This window comes from Salarias fasciatus, chromosome 20 (assembly GCF_902148845.1).
Source record: "Salarias fasciatus chromosome 20, fSalaFa1.1, whole genome shotgun sequence".
NCBI classification, from domain to species: domain Eukaryota; kingdom Metazoa; phylum Chordata; class Actinopteri; order Blenniiformes; family Blenniidae; genus Salarias; species Salarias fasciatus.
In genome coordinates this window covers 21,311,304-21,332,882 of record NC_043764.1, presented here as the reverse complement: position 1 = coordinate 21,332,882, position 21,579 = coordinate 21,311,304, and the positions used below count along the sequence as shown (strand labels likewise).

Genomic DNA, 21,579 nt, shown 5'->3' with positions numbered 1-21,579 from the left:
CCTGATATTTTTCTCCACTATTATCGTGTACATTAAGCAACAAAGTGCCAAATAAAGTAGAGGTGGCGAGTCAGTGATGGGCCCTGGTGGAGTTTATGAGTGCATTTAGCTTTAAAATATTGAAACATTTTACGGGTGGATAGCTGTGGCGTCGGCAATCAACATGTTTTTTTTCAAGTTAACTAAGATTAGAGAGTCTTCTATGCTTTGAACCACTTCACCAAACTTATTCAGTTTGGCGAACTCGTGGCGATTTCTCCTTTTTGCTGTCATGTACAACACGACACATCCGCCTCTAATTCTCTTTTGTGTTATTAAACCTGATGTGAAGGTGTAAGACGGTGTTGAGAGACAAAGGCGGTTCATGTCGCTGATGTTTCTGGTGTGAATAGCGAGAGCCGGCTGTGAAAACGGACTAATGACTTGTCATAAAACAATAGTGTGAGTCCCTGTCCCCTCTGTCCGTCCTCCCCCGTCACCCGCAGACTGGAGGACATAAAATGCTGGAGCACATAGCCATGAATGTTAATTTGATCGGTCTGGCTTGGCACAGTGTGAGGGACAAACAGGATAAAATGCACATCAACCTTTGATGTTAATGGAAGCCTTTAACAGTGTCAGACATATCTGCGGTGAAGTATGGAGCGGAGCGGAGGCAGGGAGGCCAGTTATTGCTGTTTCATTAAAAAGCCCTCTCCTTATTAAAAGTCTAACGGTTAAAAGTGTTTCACAATCATTTTCTCAATATAACTGAAACACAGTTTTTGTTTTTTTGGGTGGATTGTCACAGAGTGATGGTCTTTGGTGATATCAGCCGAACATTTAAGCGTCATATTTTCGAAGCTGTATAAACTGGTCCCTGAATAATATAAGCTTATCCTTCCCGCTGTCAGCCTCAATTTGAATAATTTATATGCGGCAATAAATAGAAGCAGAGTCTCTGGCACCAACTTGGAGTTTTTTTTTTTTCTTTTTTTTTTTCTCCACATGAGGAATGGGAAATTCTTCTTTTCCCCTCATACCCCCCCCCCAACTTTAATAAAATCAACAGCAGAAGTCTCTTCTGGTTATGCTTGTCATATTTCTCTGCTTTCTGAATGGGGGTCTCGCCCGATCACTCATCACTCGGCTGGCAGGCTGCTTTCAGCCGCACTTGTCACACTGTGATTTCTGGAACCGATAAGAGCTCTGATTGAACATTTGTTTGGCCCGTGGAAACACCAGCGGAGGACGGCTTGCAGTTGTTCCTGCTGCTTCCCTGTATGGTTAAACACCTCCTCACGTCAGGCCCTGTCGGCTCCAGTTTCCGAGAGACATCAGCCAAAACAAAGGTGTGATAAATGGAGGATTAGCAGTTATTTCTTGGGAAATATTTTTTGGCACTCCATCTGAAATCCTGCTCCTGTGATCGCACAAACATTTAGATTGTAATAGAAACACTTCACAAAGGTAGACTGCTGGGTAAAAGCCACAGCCGGTTCAATTATCAGATAAACATTCTGCCTTAGTGGAAATAAATTGAGTGTTTTAAAGTTTTATAACTATTTTTCATTATTTTTGACACTTTCAATCCTGCAATAGGCCTATCCCATTAATTGTAAGATCTGAATGTCCTTTCATTTGGCATCCAATCGTAATGTGAAGGTAGTAGCTGGATATATGATACACAGTTTCAACAGGATAAGTGTTATTCCTCTGTGGAGCATTTTATCCTGCATTATTTATCCCATACGAGTCCTTATGATAGCTATTTTCTTCGTCCCCTCAGGTGAGGCTGCTGGAGGGCATGTAGCAGGTTACAGCACCATGGACAGCTACCAGCACTCACACTCATATCTACAGCCGATCATCACTGTTTATCCCTGTGGTTTTCAGCCTGGGGTGGAGGTGGGGGGCTGGCACGGTGGGCCAGGGAGCAAATATACGTGTGTGTCTGCACATTATCAGTCTTAATTTACATATGAAATTACTTGATTTATGAGTATGGGTATGCAAAAATCATAAAAATCTTTGATATTTTGAGAATGTTTGCAGATTACCTCCTGGATTCTTTTTCCTCTTCTTCTTCTTCTTCTTTTTTTTTTTTTTTTATAAAATGGAAAAACAGTCAGCAATCAAAGGGGAGATATAGCTTATTTTCACCTTTTTTTTTGTAACTTTCCATCTTCTCATTCTAAGCACAGAAATTCAGGAGCAGAGGATTTAGATGAATCTCTCTCAGTGTTTTTTAACTGAGGTTTGTGCTCAAAGACCATGGCTCTGAAATATGACTTCCCCACTGTGCTGTTTATTGATAACTTATATCGTATTCATAAATGTCTCCATGGGGTCCCTCAACGGTTTACAACAAATCTATTCCTTCACTTGACTCACTCCAGACAAGTTTGGGTCTCAAACACAAATTCAGAAAACACACACATACATTCATGACTATTTATTTCATGTTTTTAACTGTTGGAGCAAACACAGACATGTATGGGGAGAACATGCAAACTCTGCACAGAAAGGCATAGCCTGAGAGCTCTAACCAACACACCGCTGTGCTGCTTGTGTTATTATTCTATAATATATAATATTTATGAATTCAACATTGACTTTCAATCCTATGAAATCGCTGTGCAAGACGTCCACACTTTTGGAGCTACTCTGAGAGCCTGGCAGGCTGCATAAATGTGATTTATTCTCAGTTTTCATCTTTAAAAAAAAAAAAAACCCAGCTATTGATCTCAATGAGACTTCTGGAATAAATAATGCTAAATAACAACCGCACAGATGCAAAACACACCTCCATATCTTTCACCAGCATTTTCATTAGCGAGAGCCACGTTCATTTGTTTGGCTGTTTGTTTACGTGACAGATGAATGTTTTTTGATCTTGTGAATGTCTTTTCTCTTTTTGCATCAGAAGATGTGGGATTTAAACCATCTGCAAACATTAAAACTAAACGTACCTTAACCGTAATTTCTAAAAGAAACAAGCATTTTGAAATGCTTGGAATATTTCTATATATATAAATGTAGGACAACCAGATGAAACAGTGACTGGAATAGTGTTTAAAATACATTATATATGTTGCTTTATTGCACAGTATGCGTTACTAACAAATGCATTGATTGAGTAAATGGAGTAAACAAGGTGCTTTGGGTTGAGCCTTGACTTTGAGTGAAGGGAATCCAGGTTCAAATCCTGGTTCAAAGCTGAGTTGACCCAGTGAAACAGAGCAGCCAAATAGATTCTCTCTCCACTGTTAAAAAACAGTCGTGTAGGAGTGTAGGAAGTGCAGGAAACAAGTTTTTCAATACATAGTAAATTTAAAAGATTTGGTGATAAATCTGTCTTTTATTATTGCTTCGCTTGAATTCTTCCATCTAAATTTATTTATTGCTACGATAAATACTAACTTATGCACACATATTTAATTGCGTTCTCTCAGTTCATAAACAGATTTGGGATTATTTCAGTTTAAACAAGAAAAAAATGCTTTTCTTGTATCAGTATTCACAAACAGCAACCCAACACACATATATTGTATATATAATGGTCCTACATTTTATATTCTTGGGTTCCAGAGCTCAACTGCACAATTTCATCTCATAAGTTTGGTCCATGATTTACTCCTAAAACAGGAATTCATCTATATTTAACTTTAGTTATCCATGTTTCAAAAATCTCAAACTCTCATATTTGGGTTTTTTTTTTTGCTCCCCTCCGTTAAAGTCGTAAAAATGAGGATGGCTGAAAAGATAAAAACATGAATTCTAAAACAGTTGGATCCTCTTCACTACCTTAGCTCCAGACACCTTCCTGGTCTTTCTTTTAAAAAAAGATTATTTTATTTTATGCCATTTTCAGATGAGTGTGAGTTAAGTGGCTCAGTAGATCGAGTGCCTCATTTGAATGTCAGTTGCTCAGCCATCGTTTTTATTGTAATATATTGACTCTTTCCTGTCTGTTATTGGGCGCAGCTCTGGCTCAGTTGGTGCAGCGGGTTGTCTTCCACTTTCAGTGTTGGCAGCTCGATCTCCCCGTCCATGAGTCAGTGTGTGCTTGGCCGGCTGAATCCTGAGTTTTCCCTAATGATGCACAATCACCTTGCATTGCAGCCGCGGCCTTTGGTGTGACCGTGTGTGAATGGGTGAAAATGAATGAGCGTGTAGCCACGTTGAGACTGCTAAAGGGGCAATCAAATGAAGCAAACCATAAATGATGCTGTTACAGTCTCTGATTTGATTGTTTTCTTGAAGTTCAATCGATTACTTTACTTCAAAATGTCTAATTACAACAAATTCCTTCATTTTCTTAAAGTTTTAATGACTAACTCTCAAATGGTCACCTGTGGCAGTGAACAAGCGTCATGAGTTTGATGTTTTGGGGTCTCCTAATGGCTGTATTTCGCCCTGCTGTGTTTCAGGGACTGCGTGTGCAGCTGAAATGGTTAAGTGGCACTCCCTCAAGTCCCTGACAACGCCCATGGTTGCTGCCAAGCCAACGGAGGCCAGTGCCTTGACTGTGACTCCAGCCCCCGTCGCGTTAGTCTCCGCCGAGAACTCCACCGAGCCCGTCGACAAGAACGATGCCTTCAACGAGATCAAGAACAAATTCCTGAGCGAAATCGACAAGATCCCACGTGAGTGCCGGGCGAAACCCGTCCCGATCGGCCATCAACCATCCTGTATCGACGTGACTCCAAGCAACGATTTTAGAATTAGATTTTCTCTTTGGCTGCAGGCATTGGCAGCAACGTAATGTCTTTATTCAGTATTGATCATTGCCTGTTCTTCCTAATGGCAGAGAAATCTAATTTTCACCAATCTAATTGCTAACCTACCACCTCTCACCCGACATATTTGGCTGGAGACGTGGCGTGGTGCTGGCTGAGTGATTGTTCATCCTCGCACCGGCGTGTGTTTCGCTCCCCAGTGCCATCCTGGGCCGTCATCGCCATCGCCGTGGTCGCTGCTTTGCTCATCCTAACATGCTGCTTCTGCATCGTCAAGAAATGCTGTTGCAAGAAGAAGAAGAACAAGAAGGGCAAGAAGGGGAAGGGTGACATGGGAATGAAGAACCTGAAAGGAGAGGTATGTTTCACCGCCGGAGGTCGTGTCCCGGCAGGCGGAGCTCACACCCACACCGTACATGAAGCGAAGCCATCCAGGAACGCCCTCGACATGTTTATGGGGCTTTTATGTAACAGCTGTGGGGCTTAAATCGTAATGGATTGAGATAAAACACGAGTATTGTTAACTGAAGCCACGCTATTCATCACATTTTTACATATTTCAACCCAGTTTAACTCCCTTGTGTGAGTTTTGCTAGATCACATTATATTACCGACAGGCTGTTGAATGTTTTGATGTTTCTTTAACACCATCAAGTTCTCCACAGGTGTAAATTACATTCTTTATCCACCATTATTATTGTCTTTTTTTTCTTTCTCTCTCTCTCTCTCTTTCTCTCTCTCTTTTTGTTATTTAACGTATTTGTCATGAATGTTATTGTTGCACTTGTGCTTTGGGACTTGAGTGAAAAATGACAGGAATCTCATCTATTAACCCCCACCATTGTTTGCCTTACAATCATAAATGAATAATTATGAAAATTAGTAGTTGGCATGATGCGGTTGTTTTGGGGACTGTAATTATTATTATTATTATTTTGCACACACACACACATGATTGATGATTCGATGAAGTACAATAAGCATACATCCAAAAAGTGGAGTTATTAAAAACCCCAACGGCCTTGCTGCACAAGATATGATTGTGGTAATGAGCAGGCTCCTCTATCTGTCATTTTCCTCACTCCCTACAGTGTAGCTGACTGCATTTGCTGTGATTACCCTTCTTTGGTGTCTGCTGTGAGTTCAATCTCTTCCTTTGTCTCTGCTCTCCTCCTTCCTGCTTTGTGTCTTATGTGTGCTCCGTGTATCTTGACTGTGGTGGACTTCTCTGCCTACGGTAGGTCTGATAGCACGCGGCACCCCTCTCTGGCCGCTTTGTGTAAGCGCAGGCCAGGGCAGGGGGGGAGCGGTGTTTGGGGTTTTGGGTGGGGGGGTGGTGGTGGTGGTGGTGGTGGTGGGGCTGGGCTGGGCTTGGAGGGGTTGGATTGCAGTGATGATGACAATGAGTGCTATGGCTTCCTTAGTTTTTTGCAAGCTTAGGTGCTGCGGGTGCTTGAGGACTCTATGGGAGCGATTAGGCTGCTTCGCAAAATCCACTGATATGACATGCCGCACCAACTGCTATGTCTTGAATTTCCAAAGATTGCAAAAAAAAAAATTGTTTTTTTTTGGCAAAAACAACAGAATAATTATCTGTTTTAAGTGTTTATGGTTTGAAATGAACATGAGAATCATCCTCTGGTTGAGCCTTTGAATGACGAGTGCACTTGAGCAACTCACTAGAGATCACTAACATGCATGTGCAAGGGGTAAGCTGGGTATTTGTCAAACATTAGCTGAAACTCTACCTAACTGAGAGCTGAGAGCATGTTCCCCCACTCCCCTCATGAGAGACCTCGATTGTGCAACACAACCAACAAACGCTTTACAAACAATTGATCTCCAGGGATTCATTGACTTGGGTATGAAATTGAAGCGGTTGTGCCAACACGCTCCGAGTTCCACCGCAGATAAAGCTGTTTGTATCCCTTGACAAAGACCAGCATATGCCCTTGCAGTAGGTACCATTGAATGGCCACAACTTGACTTGAGAGTAACTTTCCTGGATGACCCATGCTGCTGACGTTCAAGGTGACAGTCATTGATGCCCTCTCTCTCCCCCGAAGCACTCGGGTGTCACTGAGGAGAAATGGTGGGCCAGAATGTTTGCCCTCGTTCGCAGTCAACTGCAGAGGATTTCTTTCAGACCCAAAGCTAAAGCTTCCAGTCGACTGGCCGCTTCAGCACCAGTCCAGTTTAATCAAAGCGCAGTAATGAGCTCTCGTCTCACCCCACGGAGTTGACCGCAGGGCATTCATTCAGACGTACCGTTGTCTTTATCTCTGAACCCTTACTGGAAGTTTGAGAAGAACTGGAAACTCTCAATATATAGCATGATTCCTCCATGGATGTCTACATTTCACGACTGAAAATTTTTGGGCTTGGCAAAAATTTGTCTCAGAAGTTTAAAAGAAAAGCATCAAAGCGCAACTGTTCCCTCTCTTCCGAAATCATAAGATAATCCATTTTACATTCGCCGTCAGAAATAAACTCGGATCCTGCATTTTGTGGCCTTGGCATGCTTGAATGAAAAGCATTTACCACGGTAAAGATAGAGAATGCCACATTACAGGACATGGTGTGAGAACGTGTGAGAGCGAGAGAGCGAGGATTCCAGCATGCCTGAGAGTCTGCATGTAAGCAAATATGTGTGTGCGTATGGTGTGCGGTGAACGTGTGTATTCTCTGTGTGTGTGCGTATGTGTGGTGTGTGTGTGTGTGTGTGTGTGTGTCCTCTTCCAGCTCATCAGTGAGTAGCTGGATCCTCCAGTCTTACGACGACATCAGTGTTTTTTCAAGAAGACAGCCGTAGGAAAGTAGGACATGCCGAGACGTTATCCGGCTCCGTACAGTACCCGAAATGAAAGTTTACTTTAATATTCACATCAGAGCAAATTGCTCTCGCTCGATTAGTCGCGACCTCCTCTTAAGGGGACGAAACACCCACGAGTCACTGGGTGTGATGGAAAAGGCAAGATGGACGATAACAGAAGATTTGCTTTATCTTCCTCATCCTGCCCTGATTACGGATCTCAGGAGCCGTTAGCTGTCAGTGAGCTGCAGGATTTTTTTTTTTTTTTTTTTTTTTTTCTCCAAGCGTCCAACAAAATAACTCCCATCAGCTGGAAAATCTGGAGACTGTTTGGAATAAATTTGGAAATTATTCTGCAGCGCTCTTCGTTACGTCAGCCAGGCTGGAGCGCGATAATAGGAAAGACAAAAAAAGCAAAAGCCCTCACCGCACCGGAGTAAGAGCATTAATGAGACTATGGGATGTCAGAAGGAGATAAGTGGCAGACGTTAACGTCGTCTGGCTCGAAGTAACCAACTGTCCAGCTGGTCGTTCGGCACAGTGTGTGTGTTTTCGCACCATTTTTTTTTTTTTTTACCTGCGGTTACAGCAAGTTTGGGAGCTTTTCAAAGGAAACATTAGAAAACACAACGTCAGTGTTTTGATTGAATCACATCTATTCCTCCTGGCTCTGTCCTTCATTTTCTTCTCAGTAAGGACATTCACTTTCAATTGGGAAAAAAAAAAAAAAAACTAAACTGTACACGGGGTAAACAGAATATCAAGGACACCTAACACTGTGGTGCAATTCAATAACGCCGCGGCTCTGCAGTAGATGCTATATTTGTCAAGGTTTTATGTCTCCACCTTTTGTAAACTTTTGAAAAAGAGATCTGCTCATCTTTGCTGATGCAGCTTTGTCCGTGTGGGATATGCCATCACGATGTTTATTTTTTTTTAAACTTCATAAATGAGTTAATGTGACTCATGTGGGATGAGTCACTGTGGATTTGTGTAGCTGCCTTTTTGACCACAACACATTCCCTTCCAAAGTAACAGTGCTCTTCCCCGCTGTGTTTTTGTTATTTCCGTCCTCTCCATGTAATAAAGTTTATTACTGGCAGCTACACAAGCAAATCATGCTATAATTTGACGCTTCCTAATTGCTATTTTCATGCGTCGGAAACAACAAAAAGGTCCAGAATTTTTTGCAGAGCTGTGATAGCAGATTGCACTGCAATGTGATGTGTTCTTGTTTTTTTTCTGTACACTTCTTGTATATTGATTGTCTTTATTCTGTTGTTTCTCTCTTTGATGTCACTCTTTCTCTGTCTCTTTCCATTCTTGGCACGACTAAAAAAAAAAAAAAAAAAAAAGACAAAGAAAAAAGAGAACATGTTGTAGTTGAGGAGGAACTCTCCACATCTGATCTTAGCAGATGTTACGTCCCCCGTAATACTCATGAACAAAAGAAAACAGCAAATGGTGTCACCCAAGAAATAGTGAAATCAAGTCAGGTTGCAACCGTGGTCATCGATGAACAGATTGCACTAGTAACACGGGGGTAAGTGGCAGGTAGGTGCTGTGACTAACCCCACTGCTGATACCCAAGGTTTGGTGTTCAGCGCAGCTGTCGCCTCCGGACTGCCCACTCACTGGATTTTTCTGCTGCCTGTCCCCCTTCTGTCGTTCCAGAAACCGCAGGATGACGATGATGAAGAGGATGATGTGGAGCCGGGACTGACTGGAGATGAGAAGGAGGAGGAGGTGAAGGAGAAAGAGAAGCTCGGGAAGCTGCAGTACTCCATCGATTACGACTTCCAGGAGAATAAGGCAAGAGCTTCAGTGATTCATTCTGCACGTTGTGGTCAATATTACAGTGGCCCAGAAGGGACAAAACGATGGAAAATGCATTTCTGCGCCGTGATTACTATATCCTGAACACACATCTGAAAGACACAGAGACAAAGACAACAACATGAATGCACAACTCACCTTTAGAACGACTAGAAAATCCATAACACAAATATGCAAAGCAACAAATGAAGGAAAAAGTCAAAGCACAAATGCAGAAGTCACAATATGACAAGAAAAAGATGCAAACACTCAAATGCAAACCACCAACACAAAAGCTACAACCAGATTCTTAAAGCAAGAACTGCAAACAAAAGCCACAACAGGACTGCAAAAAAGCTAATAATGAATAAACAAAAGCCACAACAGCAATGAAACAACTCACAAATACAGTATGCTTGTGCATATTTCACCTGATTTAAATAATTTCCAGTACAAAAGCAACAACAATGAAAAAGTCGTAAGATTAGAAAAGGCAAAACGTCTCGAAACAACCCCCAAACAGATACAAGTCCACAACAGAAATCAAGAAAACCAGAACTAGATACAAAAACCTCAACACGAGTGCAAAAACTTCCAACAAATTTAAAAAGCAATGCAAAAATCTCCTAAAGCTGAACACAAACCCAGAGCTACAACATGACTTCTGATACTGCCTGCATGTTTTACATGGAGCTGCTTCTTCTTTTATCTTAGACTAGAATGGCTTTTACTAACTATCCATTAACAAAAAACTGAGTAAAAGATGAAAAATGAGTTTTTATTCATCTAGAGATGTCACCTTTACCTTATTTAAATGGTTGAACTGTTGCATTTGCAGCTGACTGTTGGAATCCTGCAAGCAGCCGACCTGCTCTCCATGGACAGCGGCGGCACCTCAGATCCCTACGTGAAGGTCTTCGTCCTCCCAGACAAGAAGAAGAAGTTTGACACCAAAGTTCACAAGAAAACGCTCAATCCTGTCTTCAACGAGACCTTTACCTTCAAGGTAAGTTGGTACTGAGGAGCTCTCACCTTTCCCACATTACTTATTCAAGCGGCGCCGACGTCAAACCGTTTGATGGGTCGACCAGATCCTGTCAGAGGTGAACCGTTCTTCCTTTTTTCCCCTTCTTCCTTTGTGCCACTTAGCAGGTACTTAGGCTCTGATTTCTTTTACTCCAACACTTCTGGGTAGCAACGATAAAAAGCGGCAGACACACTGAAGGTGTCTGACAAGAGGAGTATGGCAGAAAATCGAATTAAAGGAGAAGGCCACCTCTGGCGCACCGCGCCTGCTGACACAGCTCCCTATAAAACAATTCAAATGGCTTTACCTTGTCAGAGTCGGGCAGCTCTGCTGAAGCAGCAGCTTATCGAGTCCAGAGTCCCGACCAATACGGACGCTTTTATACACTTCATGCATACTTGATCATCCATGTGAGATCGGTTCCTCCGTTCCTACAGAAAGGTCTTAAATGGGTGAAATTGGTCGCTTGCTTTTCTTTCAGATTCCCTTCCAGGAGATGGGAGGAAAGACTCTGGTCATGTCCGTCTACGACTTCGATCGCTTCTCGAAACATGATGTGATCGGAGAGATCAAAATACCCATGAACACGCTCGACCTGGCAAAACCGATTGAGGAGTGGAGAGACCTGGACAGCGCTGATCAGGAGGAGGTAAACGCAGCAGGGATTTCTGAGAATACATTCAAAAAGATTGGTCTGAATGAGAGTTGGAAAAATTGGAAAGTTTACCAATGAGTCATGTGAGAAAGAGATTAGAATTATTTCTTGGAGTCCCCCCCAAATTACCTCCAAGAAAACTCGTCTGATTTCTGATTTGCCAAAACATGAAAGTGTAGCCAAACACTGCTGCTGAAGAAGAGCGCTCACATATTTAATGCTGTTTGATATTTGGACAGACTCCTAAAATATATGGTTAGAAAATGTATTTTTTGAACATTTTTTTTTTCTTCAAGCTGACATTTATCTGTGACAAGAAAAGTGCAGGAACGGAAATATATATTTAGAAAAAATTGTCACTTCTGAATGTGTGTTTGGTTTTCATAGAGCTTAACAGACATCATGAAGCTTTTTGGTTTTTCTTTGTTTTTCGCTGAAGCGCATGTTACATCTGCGATATCCTGCAGCCACACAAACTATAATGGTGCAGGAGAAAAAGAGTTTAAAACAATAAAACTGCCCCTCCAGAGCCATCATAAGGAATAACTACACCACAGTTAATTGTGCTTGCAGTTTCGTATACTAATTGAAAAAAAAAGAGACAGATTTACATGTAATGAAAAATAATTCCAGCTAGTATCGTAAAAAGTTACAGCAGCAGGGATTATCTGTAACAACGCGTTGAATTTAAAAGGTCCGTACATTAATGTGTTTATCGTCCAGCGGGGTAGAGGTCTGAGTTTTGTTTAATTTTCTCGCCCCCTCCCTCTTTCCTTCCTCACAGCCCGAGAAGCTGGGTGACATTTGCATCTCCCTGCGCTACGTCCCCACTGCCGGCAAACTCACCATCTGTATTCTGGAGGCTAAGAACCTGAAGAAAATGGACGTGGGTGGACTGTCAGGTGGGGATACTTCTTCTATATATGCAGCACTGAGCACAACACATTGGTTTTTTTTTGTTGTTGTTGTTATTGCATTTTTTTGCACTCGGTGCTGTTTTAGCTGCACAGCTCACCCAAACACAGCGACTCGCAGCGAGACCGCAGTGAACGAGGGAGTGTGCCTCCGAGCACAGCCATTAAATCCGTCCTGCTCTGCTCACGTGCTGACGCTGCAGTACTCGCCATGCAGCATCCCTCGCCGCTCCACGCTTCGGCATTGGCCCCATCTGTTGGTGCATCGCCGCACTGCCACCCAAGCGAGAGAGAGAGCGAGAGAGAGAGAGAGAGAGAGAGAGAGAGAGAGAGAGAGAGATCTGGATCAGCGTGTCACGGTCGTGTCTCCCTCCTGTTTTCAGATCCCTATGTGAAAATCAACTTGCTGCAGAACGGAAAGAGGCTGAAGAAGAAGAAGACGACGGTGAAAAAGAACACCTTGAATCCGTACTACAACGAGTCCTTCAGCTTTGAGATTCCTCTTGAGCAAATGCAGGTGAGAACATGGAGTGAATTCTGCAAATGCTTTAAAATCCTTTGAGATGTAGAACAGATTAGAGTGAAAGACATGAAAGTCATGTTTTAAAAGCACAGGTTCCTGTTTAATAAAGACATCAAGTAGATAATGAACATAAAGACACATGTTTGTGAATCAATGGTAGAATTTAGATGTTCATGAAGTACAAAACTGCACAAATATTCCTGTGTGTGTCTTCTATTCCCCATAGAAGACAGAGTAACTGGTTAAACACACTTATATATTTGCATTTTCTTATAATCACATTATTTTTAAATAATATAATCATATTAATGCCATAAAAAAATTCAGCTGTCAATCCATCAGTTACACAATATATCATTTGAACATCACAATGCACCTGTGTGCAGCAGTCACATCGCAGGGTTCCTGACACACACACACACTGTGCACAGCAATGCACCAATCACAGTTGTTCTTCATCAGTTTGCCGATACAGACCACAGCCCTTCACATGGAGTGAGTTTCTAACCCTAACAGTGAAAAATGAGCAACCAAAAGGTTGATTGTGAACGAGATGGCAGGAGTGTGACATAACTTAAACTGCTGTTCAGCTCATCTGTTGAAAATGAATGTATTTTTTTTTATATCACAATATTTACATCGCAGGGTTAGAAAAAAAAATCACAAAGTCAGTTTTTTGCTGTAATCACTATATTTAGTAACTTTGTTAAATCTTCCCATTTCCTCATAACTAAGCCTGATGAATCACAGAACATGATTTTATAGTGATTCTAAATATTAAGAAAACACCTCTGAAACAGAATCATGCATTTCCATGAAAAATAAAAATATCTCAGGTCTTGAAAAAAAAACTTGCATGGAGACATAATGCAAATGTAAGAGTCACAGTGTTCATTTTCATGTTCTATTGTTAGACAATGATACTCAACGTTTATCTAATCTGAGATATTTATCTTGTGTGGAGAGTCTTTAAGAAGAAATTTAAAAAAAAACCCCTTTGAACAGATCTTTATCTATATACAGTATATATTTCAATTGCTCTCCGTGGTGGTGCTTTGCGTTAAATCTTGACCTTCAATGTTCAGGATCCAGGCTTAAAAAACCTGGTCGCAAGAAGGACGTCGAATGTGAAAACTAAGTTGCTGTCATTGACTGACTGGTTGCTTTATTGTACAGCATTTATTCAGACTTTAGACGCTGTACATACTAACTACATTTTTAGCTCATTTAAACCAAGTCAAGAAAGCAACAATCACCCCAAATAACTGTGTTACTGAGTGTGTTTTTAGGGTCAAATAAAGTTTGCTGTTCAGACTAATACAAACATGATTTTTTTTCTTTGGATTACATTAGCAGCTGTGATTCATATGAATCCTAGTTGTGCTCAGAATTTGGCCTTTGGGTTGTGAAGATGACAACTGCGCAGTGTTGAGGATGATCGAAGCTGCTGGAGACCGGGCTCGGTCCCCGTGCTGCCTGCAGGCACCTTCCCAGAAGTCCTCATGCGATAAAAACATTGCTGCATCGGGTTGGAACAGATGATTGTGGTAAACGTGCGACCAGCTGCTGTTATTTGAGCACACTTTTTAAAGTTTTTCGGCTGTGTCTGAGGTTGCTCGTGATAAGTATAGTTGCAGCAGCGCCCAGCCGGGGGATTAATGTAGCACGTCGACTGTTTCTTCAGTAAGTACAGACGAGGTGAAGTCTGTTTGTAATGTATTTTATGCAGAACTGACAAAAAGAGACATTACAGAAAGGAAATCTGCGGCAGTGAATTACTCAGACATGTCAAATTTAGGATCATGTAAGTAATGTCTGTGGAAGGGGAGACTATTTGTTGTGCAGTGAGTAACTGCGGCCCGAGGCCTATATTGTAATTTCTTTTATTGTGACTCTTAAAAACATGCAAATGCAGCCCTGAATTGTTGCTCTTCTACACTCTTTATATTCATGATTTTTTAATGATGCATCTTGTTTGGAGCAGGAAGTCTTAAAGAAAACAAATGATTTCACCTTGGGCTGCACTGCTGGCACTTCTTTGGGGAGTTTTTGGAGAAAAACCACACTGGACTGTGTGTGCCTGGGTGTGTTGGATACAGATGGATTTCACCTGATAATGACACTGAATCTGTGTCTTATTTAAAACTGCTCTCAGTCTGTAGATGTATTTCCATATGGGCTGCCAGGTCGATGCAGGCTGAGCGTTTGGGTGTAAGGAGGTGGGCAGGGAACCGTCCCCTGGGGGTCGAGTTCAAGTATTTCAGGATGTTATTTACAATTGTTGGGAAGAGGGACCGGTCAGAGCAGACTGTTCTGGTGAAGAGGGAGCCGAGCTGCAGAGCAGAGCAGCTCCACTCACCTGCGGTCATGAACTTGGGGTGGAACATTTGATGATGGACTCCAGCAGCTGAAATGAGGAGTTGAACCACCTGGGAGAGACTCTGATGAGCCTCTACTCCTCCAGACTGAGAGGGGGTTTAGGCATCAGGATGCCCCCCGGTCACCTCCCGTTAGAGGTTCAGCAGGCATGCACAAATATATCACCAAATATACGGAAAAAAAAGCTTTCAACAATGTGTAAAGATTCAGAGGATAAATGAGGACGAAGCGTTTCTGGAGACCACGCAGATGGCAGCAAGCCCACACACACACCACCTTCTAAGAATGCAAAGTCCTGAGGGAGCCGGCGCCGCCTGCGTGCCCTAAACACTCGGCTCGACTATTTCAGCAAACCATTCGTCTGTTCAATTATTTATATTATTAAAAGTATGATCTTTATCATAACGCCTTCTCCCTGCGCTCCACAGAAAATCCAAGCCGTGATCACAGTGCTGGATTACGACAAGATTGGCAAGAACGATGCCATCGGGAAGATCTGGGTGGGGAGCAAGGCCACGGGGGCCGGGCTCAAACACTGGTCCGACATGCTGGCCAACCCCCGCCGCCCCATCGCCCAGTGGCATCCGCTGCAGCCGGAGGAGGAGGTGGACGGCGCCCTCGCCGCCCTGAATGCCAAGAAGTAAACCCCCTCGTCCAGCTCCACCACACCTGACCCACCCATGCATTTCCCATCATCCCCCCCTCCTTCCTCCTTCTCCTACCCCCCCACCCCCCTCGGTCCCACATATCAGTGTATATTCCAGAATAACCCCGCCCTCCCCACACCTTCCTCCACCTCCTCCTCCTCCCCCGTTGCCACCTTTGAAAAGATCCATAGATGCCATTCAACATGATGGGAATATAGTTTAAAAAAAAAAAAAAAACAACATGTTATAATTAAAATCATGTCACTGAAAAAAGACGACAAGATACAGGATGGACAGATACTCCGTTGATTTCCTTTAGATCTATTTTTGTATTGGGGTTGTGGTTCCATTAATAAGAATACAGAGTAGACTATGAAGAGTAAGAGTGCTATATATGGGAATCTGCTGATAGAGGGGGTAAAACCTTCATTCACTCACATTGTTCTACTCACCCTTTTCCCTTTAGTGACACAGTTTTGCTTAGAATAGTGCTTAATAATAAAAATGCTTTATACTGCCATATGATAGAGAAATAACACAAGCAGGTCCATTCCTTGGGTGTTCCGTGACACCGCGTTCCACACCTGCCAGTTGTCATACTATAGATGATTCTGTTGGTTTGAAGTACATTCCTAGAGCTGGGTAGCAGAGTAGGGATAGGCACATATCCAGTTACCCACAGACACACTGCCTTTTTCGATTAGTTGACCTTCCACCCATCGTCTCAGGAAAACTGAGAGGAAACTGAAACTCCATGCCTTTTTTTCTAAACGGGTTGTTAATATTTAAAAAATCCTCCACTGTATGAGAAAAGAAACGTGGGATTCAAAAGGCTGACCGCTGTATTTCTTTTCTTTCTGTTGTTGCTGTTGTTGTTGTCGTCGTTTTGTTTTTCTCGGTGACCCATGAGGCTCACGGCCAAGCGTTAATTTATGGGAGGGAAAGTTCTGTTTAAGAAAAAAATATATATTATTGTGTATTTTTGTGCAAAAAAGGCTGCCCGTCTTGTCATCGGAAACGACAAAAAAGCGTGGAAATATCAGAGCCGTGTGCGAGAGAGAGACTGATTCCAACCACCAATGACATGATATTTACAAGGTGTGGATTACTGCCTGCGGTCTACCACCTCCCCTCCCAACGCCTCCGATTCTGTATCTCACTTGTTCAGTGCTACTGCCATTAGTCATGGACTTGACACAAGGGTTTTACTTCAAAGGAATCCCTATAACCGTCTTACAGTCATAAAGGAGACAAGCCTTCCAAGTAACAAAATAAGCAATTTTCAACTACCAGGGACGCCTTCCAGTTAGTGGTGTTGTTCTCATTTATTTCTGACTTCTCTGTATGTTTTTTTTTTTTTTTTTTGCTCATCTTTAGTTTTTATTTCACTTGAATCACTTTTTCTTCCTTCTGCACTTTAAATGCGGTATTTTTTAATTTTAGGGTGCTTGGAAACCAGAGCTTTAATTTTATTCTTATGTTGAGAATAACTGCTGTTTTTTTTTAAAAAAAAAAGAAGGAAACAGCAAAAGGAGTGCATCGTCAGCTGATTTATTTTTTTACATCGCTTTGTTTTGCCTCGACCTTTTTGTGTGCGTGTTTTAATGGTTTGAACGCTTCACTTTTTCACTTGATTGCAAGGATGTGGTCTGGAAGAAGGCACTGATCCGTGTGTATTTTATACACAGCTTACCAAACTGTTGAATTTAATTGCACTACTGGGTATTATTATTCTGTTCTGTGGTAATTTGACGCCGTTATTTGATCTGTGTACTTTAATTTTTTTTTCTTTTATGTTTTCTTTTTTTTTTTTTTTTTTTTGTGATAAAATGTTGTGAGATTGAATTTTTCTGCGGCGCACATGGCACACGCCAGGCAGGTCTCCTCGTGTAAACGGACTTCTCTGATGAGAAAACAGGAACATTTTTGATGTACTGCCGATCACAAGCTCCTTCAAAACAGAACGTCTGAATCACGTATATAGAGCCAAGGAAGAAAGGTCATGTTATCAGAGGGACATGAACAAAAGACGATTTCATGGTGTTTGAGGTTATTGACAATGGCTGTAAAAGCGGCTAAATTAATGATGACTTGTCTAAAGATTTGCATCAAATCTCAGATGAAATTAAAAAAAAACAAAAAACACTTGACTTTGGATTTTGAAGTACAACTTAATCTCAAACATCGGAGAAAGAATGCTCTTATTAACTGCAAAACATGAAGTTTTTGACAAAGGAGCAAAAATAGTTCTTCATTATTCTGTTATTTAAAGTCAAAGAGGGTCATGTTCAGTGTTGAGTAAAGTCGACTCCGACACACTTTCACTGATCCACTGGTATTAAAATGGACCAAACCATTGTGAAGCAGATGGAGGGGAGATATGACATAAAACATTCTATTTTTTTATACAATTTGCTTTCAGTTTTTAATCAATACTTAGTTTAAACTATATGTTTCCTTAAGTGATACAATAAGAGTTATTTAGTTATTTCACATGACAATAAACATTCCTTCAATAGAATTTTCTCAATTTCATGTCCAATTTGAAACGTAAAACTAACTGATTTTAACAAAATTAAAAGTTGTTTACACTGTAGCAGGAGAAATAGAGACCCAATTTTTTCACATTAACCCGTAACTTTTTAGCAAAGTTGGTTCAAAATAAAATCTAACACCTAAACACACACACACACACACTGCCGTCTCACCTTTAACACTGTTTTATTCACTGGCTCTATATATTGGAAACTGATGTTTCTGTTGAGGAGAAACTTTGAGGACGACCTTTTGTCTTGCTTCTAAAATCCGACCAAACCTAATTTCTGAAGGCTCACTCAATGAAGTCCTGATATGCGTCGAGTGTTTGGCACCCAGTAAACATTATGCTGGCCTCACTATTGATATAAAAGTTATAAAAGATAAAATAAAAAAAAAACACAACAACAATAAACCTGCCGTCTCAGAGCACCAACAGCAAAAACTACCCGTTGACTGTGCGCAGTGTCCGCCGATATTCAAGCAAATGCAGGTCAACCTCTGGCAAATTACCAGTCTTTTTGGGAATTTGATGGTTGTTGGCTCTTGTATCTTCCTCTCTGTGGGAAATTGTGACACTTTTTATTACGACGACCACAGACCAGACTTCAGTTCTTCATCTCGCATCGATTTATTTCTGGTTCTCTTCGGTTTATGAAGCAACACTAAAGAAAAGGCAACATGGAAGCAATCAAGCAACCCATCGGTGTGTAGTTTTGCCTATATACATAGTTCATACACGTTGATACTGCATGTTTATACAAAATACTGTACATAAGAGCATGTTTTAGAGACGAAGCAAAAATATCTCGTGTACGTAAATGGGTGTCATTTGTCATTTTAATAACACGACGAAGGGGGAAAAAAAAGATGCACTGTATATTTTCTAAATGAAACAAATGTGTATTTATTTTCCATGAGGGTCATTGGAGAGAATGTCATTCAAATATTAGAGTACTATTACTAATAACAAACCTTTCCACGCCTGAAATTCTTAAGCAAGTGTGTCGTCCAGTACCGTGTGTGAGTTCATGTAGGATGAAAATGTAGCCGCATGCTTGCTATCTAATTCCTTGTGATCAAAGCTTTTATTTGACGCCATTCGTTCTGTTGCAGCACTTTTCTGAAGGCCAATGTTTATTGACTTATTTCTGGATTTTATTGCTGTTGTTTTCTTTTTTTCTGTTTTTTTTTTTTTTTTTTTTTTTTTTTTTAAGTAAAAGAAAATAATAGTCATGTTTTAACTGTTTAATGTTTGGAATTTGGGATCTCCAAGTCTACAAGATGATTATTTTCTAATAGCATATTTGTTATGGTGTTGTTCTCAAATAACTGAATATAATAATTGTGCAATCTGTAGGTGGATTGTAGGAGTTGTTATATGTGCCAGCACTGAACCCAGAGCGGAGTCCGTTGGATCATATCTTTATATCAAGGGGCCAAAAGATGAATAATCCAGCGAACACAAGTGACTTGGAATCCCGTCTTTTTTCTCCTTCTTTACTTGGAAGTTTTTAATTTCTTTCTCTTCTACTTAAATGACCTGAAACACTCCACGGCTGTGTCTCTTTTACTGTGTTTATTATACAATATGTGTACGTGTATACAAGATAAATGAATAAGATAAAACTTAAAGCCATAAAACTCAAGCACTAACTCTTTAGAGCTCAGCTGACTAGCTAGAGTCTATTTATGAAGAAAAAAAAAAAAAGATATTCTGACATGTCTTCATTTTCCTTGGCCAGTGTTTCTCTTTTACATTCCTTTCTGAGGTCTCTGTTCATCAAGAGGGCAAAATCCATTTTACTGTATATGTGAGCATTGAGAACAGTTGTGAGTTTAGTAGAGTGAGTGTGTGTTTTTCTACTTTCCGAGCTGTTGATGTCCTTGTTTCATAGAGGTAGCTGATTTTCCAGTATTGTGATTAGTAATGTATATGCCTCGTTTTGATAGTATAAAGAAATAGTTATATTACCACAATAGGTTTCTCAATAATAACGCTAAAATTATCTATATTATCTATACGAGAGTGTGTACTATTCTTGGGCTGAGTGCAATTTATGAACCAAACCGGGTCACTCTTCTAGTTTCTCTTCTTCTTCCAGTTTAGCAGAAGAATGTACTAGTGACTACATGTACAATCAATAACACACTGCTGGTGATTTATGGTTCACGCTCATGTATTTATGTCGGTTTCTTTAGCAGAAGTGAAAAATATATATAAATGCTCAAGCAACAAACGGTGAAGCATAGAAGAGAGAAACGTCAGGAAGTGGAACCCAAGTTTCAAGGCTGAATCCCTCCCATAGAACTATGCATAACGTTATGATTTTCTCCAATACATGACAGAGTAAAGCACCGACATGTGTTTGATGTCGTGCACATGGAATCAAATCGAAGGCTCAGTTGCAAACTTTGGAAAATTGGCTTATTTGCTCTACTGCCAAGAATACACCTAAAGCTCAATATGTAGGAACTCAAAGACTGTGGACTTAGGTGGACATAAAAGCAGCAAAACAGAGAGAAATGTAGCAGGAAAAGCCTCAGTACGAGAATATCTGCAGCTAAAATCAGGTCAGATTGATGAAAAGACCACTTATAAGCCAACGGGAACAAAACGAAACATCATATATGTATTTATTTCTGCGCTGAAGGGATGCTAGTCGATGTTTTTTTTTCATTTTATATGACCGAACTAGCTGTTTTCCAGTCTGTGTTCTGAGCTTCGTGTCTAACAAACAGACAAGAGGATGCTAAAAGTCTGAATGTACGTCTTGCCAGGGAGGAAAATGAGCAAATCTTCCAAAAAAAAAACAACAAAAAAAAAAAAACGTCGAACTAATCCTCGGCGATCACCTCAGTAACTGAATTTCTTTCTGACGTAAACTGCCACATCTGTTCCGGCAACAGTGCTCAGTGTGTCGTGCGCCGCCACCGCCGCCGCCGCCGCACACTGTCTAATGCAATATTATGTCCTTTCGCTGTCCTGGTAATGCTCCTGACTGTGACCAAACGATGCACTGAGAATAATTTAAAGAGAAAAAAAACACACACACACACACACACACACACACACACACGGATTTCAGTGTGTTACAGAAATACTGCCAGTACCTGATTATAGTTGCCTGCATCCGTCAACCAAGTGTTTGAATCTACGAAAAGCCACAATAACCGTCCACAGAGGAAACATCAGAGGATGAGGCAAATGTGATTCCAGGTAATCTTATAGCACATTCAAGAGATTTATTCATGCTTTTATTTCCTTTAACCGCTTGGATCACCACGGTCATGTGACCGTCGGACAAGTTCTATGGGGGACAGACACCGGGAGCTGCGTGAGAGTGTGTGTGCGCGTGTGTGTGTGTCTGTGTCTGTGTGTATGTGTGGGATAAATAAAAAGGCCCTTTAGCAGACGCAGTGTGCAAAACCAAGCACCGGAATACACACCGTAGAGTACAGGTCTGCATGCACGGGACACATTACTCATTTTTAAATGTGCATCTTTGTGTGCATGACTGTAACACTCCAACACACACGCTTTACGTTCC

At 41.2% G+C, this 21,579-nt stretch overlaps 1 protein-coding gene across 4 annotated transcripts in view; it reads left to right on the top strand.

Annotated features, from left to right (window-relative positions):
- The window catches only part of LOC115408299 (synaptotagmin-2-like), a 68,552-nt gene extending 52,281 nt beyond the window's left edge, over positions 1-16,271 (top strand). For 2 of the 4 annotated variants that reach the window (XM_030118955.1, XM_030118956.1), the window contains 8 exons: positions 4,413-4,628; positions 4,922-5,079; positions 9,208-9,345; positions 10,187-10,354; positions 10,857-11,024; positions 11,815-11,932; positions 12,328-12,461; positions 15,275-16,271. In XM_030118955.1, the coding sequence (XP_029974815.1) occupies positions 4,433-4,628; positions 4,922-5,079; positions 9,208-9,345; positions 10,187-10,354; positions 10,857-11,024; positions 11,815-11,932; positions 12,328-12,461; positions 15,275-15,490 (1,296 nt within the window). In that variant the 5' untranslated portion in view covers positions 4,413-4,432 and the 3' untranslated portion in view covers positions 15,491-16,271. The remainder of the gene's footprint in view (positions 1-4,412; positions 4,629-4,921; positions 5,080-9,207; positions 9,346-10,186; positions 10,355-10,856; positions 11,025-11,814; positions 11,933-12,327; positions 12,462-15,274) is intronic. The other 2 variants (XM_030118957.1, XM_030118958.1) reach the window with 1 other exon arrangement.
- The last annotated feature ends 5,308 nt before the right edge of the window (positions 16,272-21,579 follow it).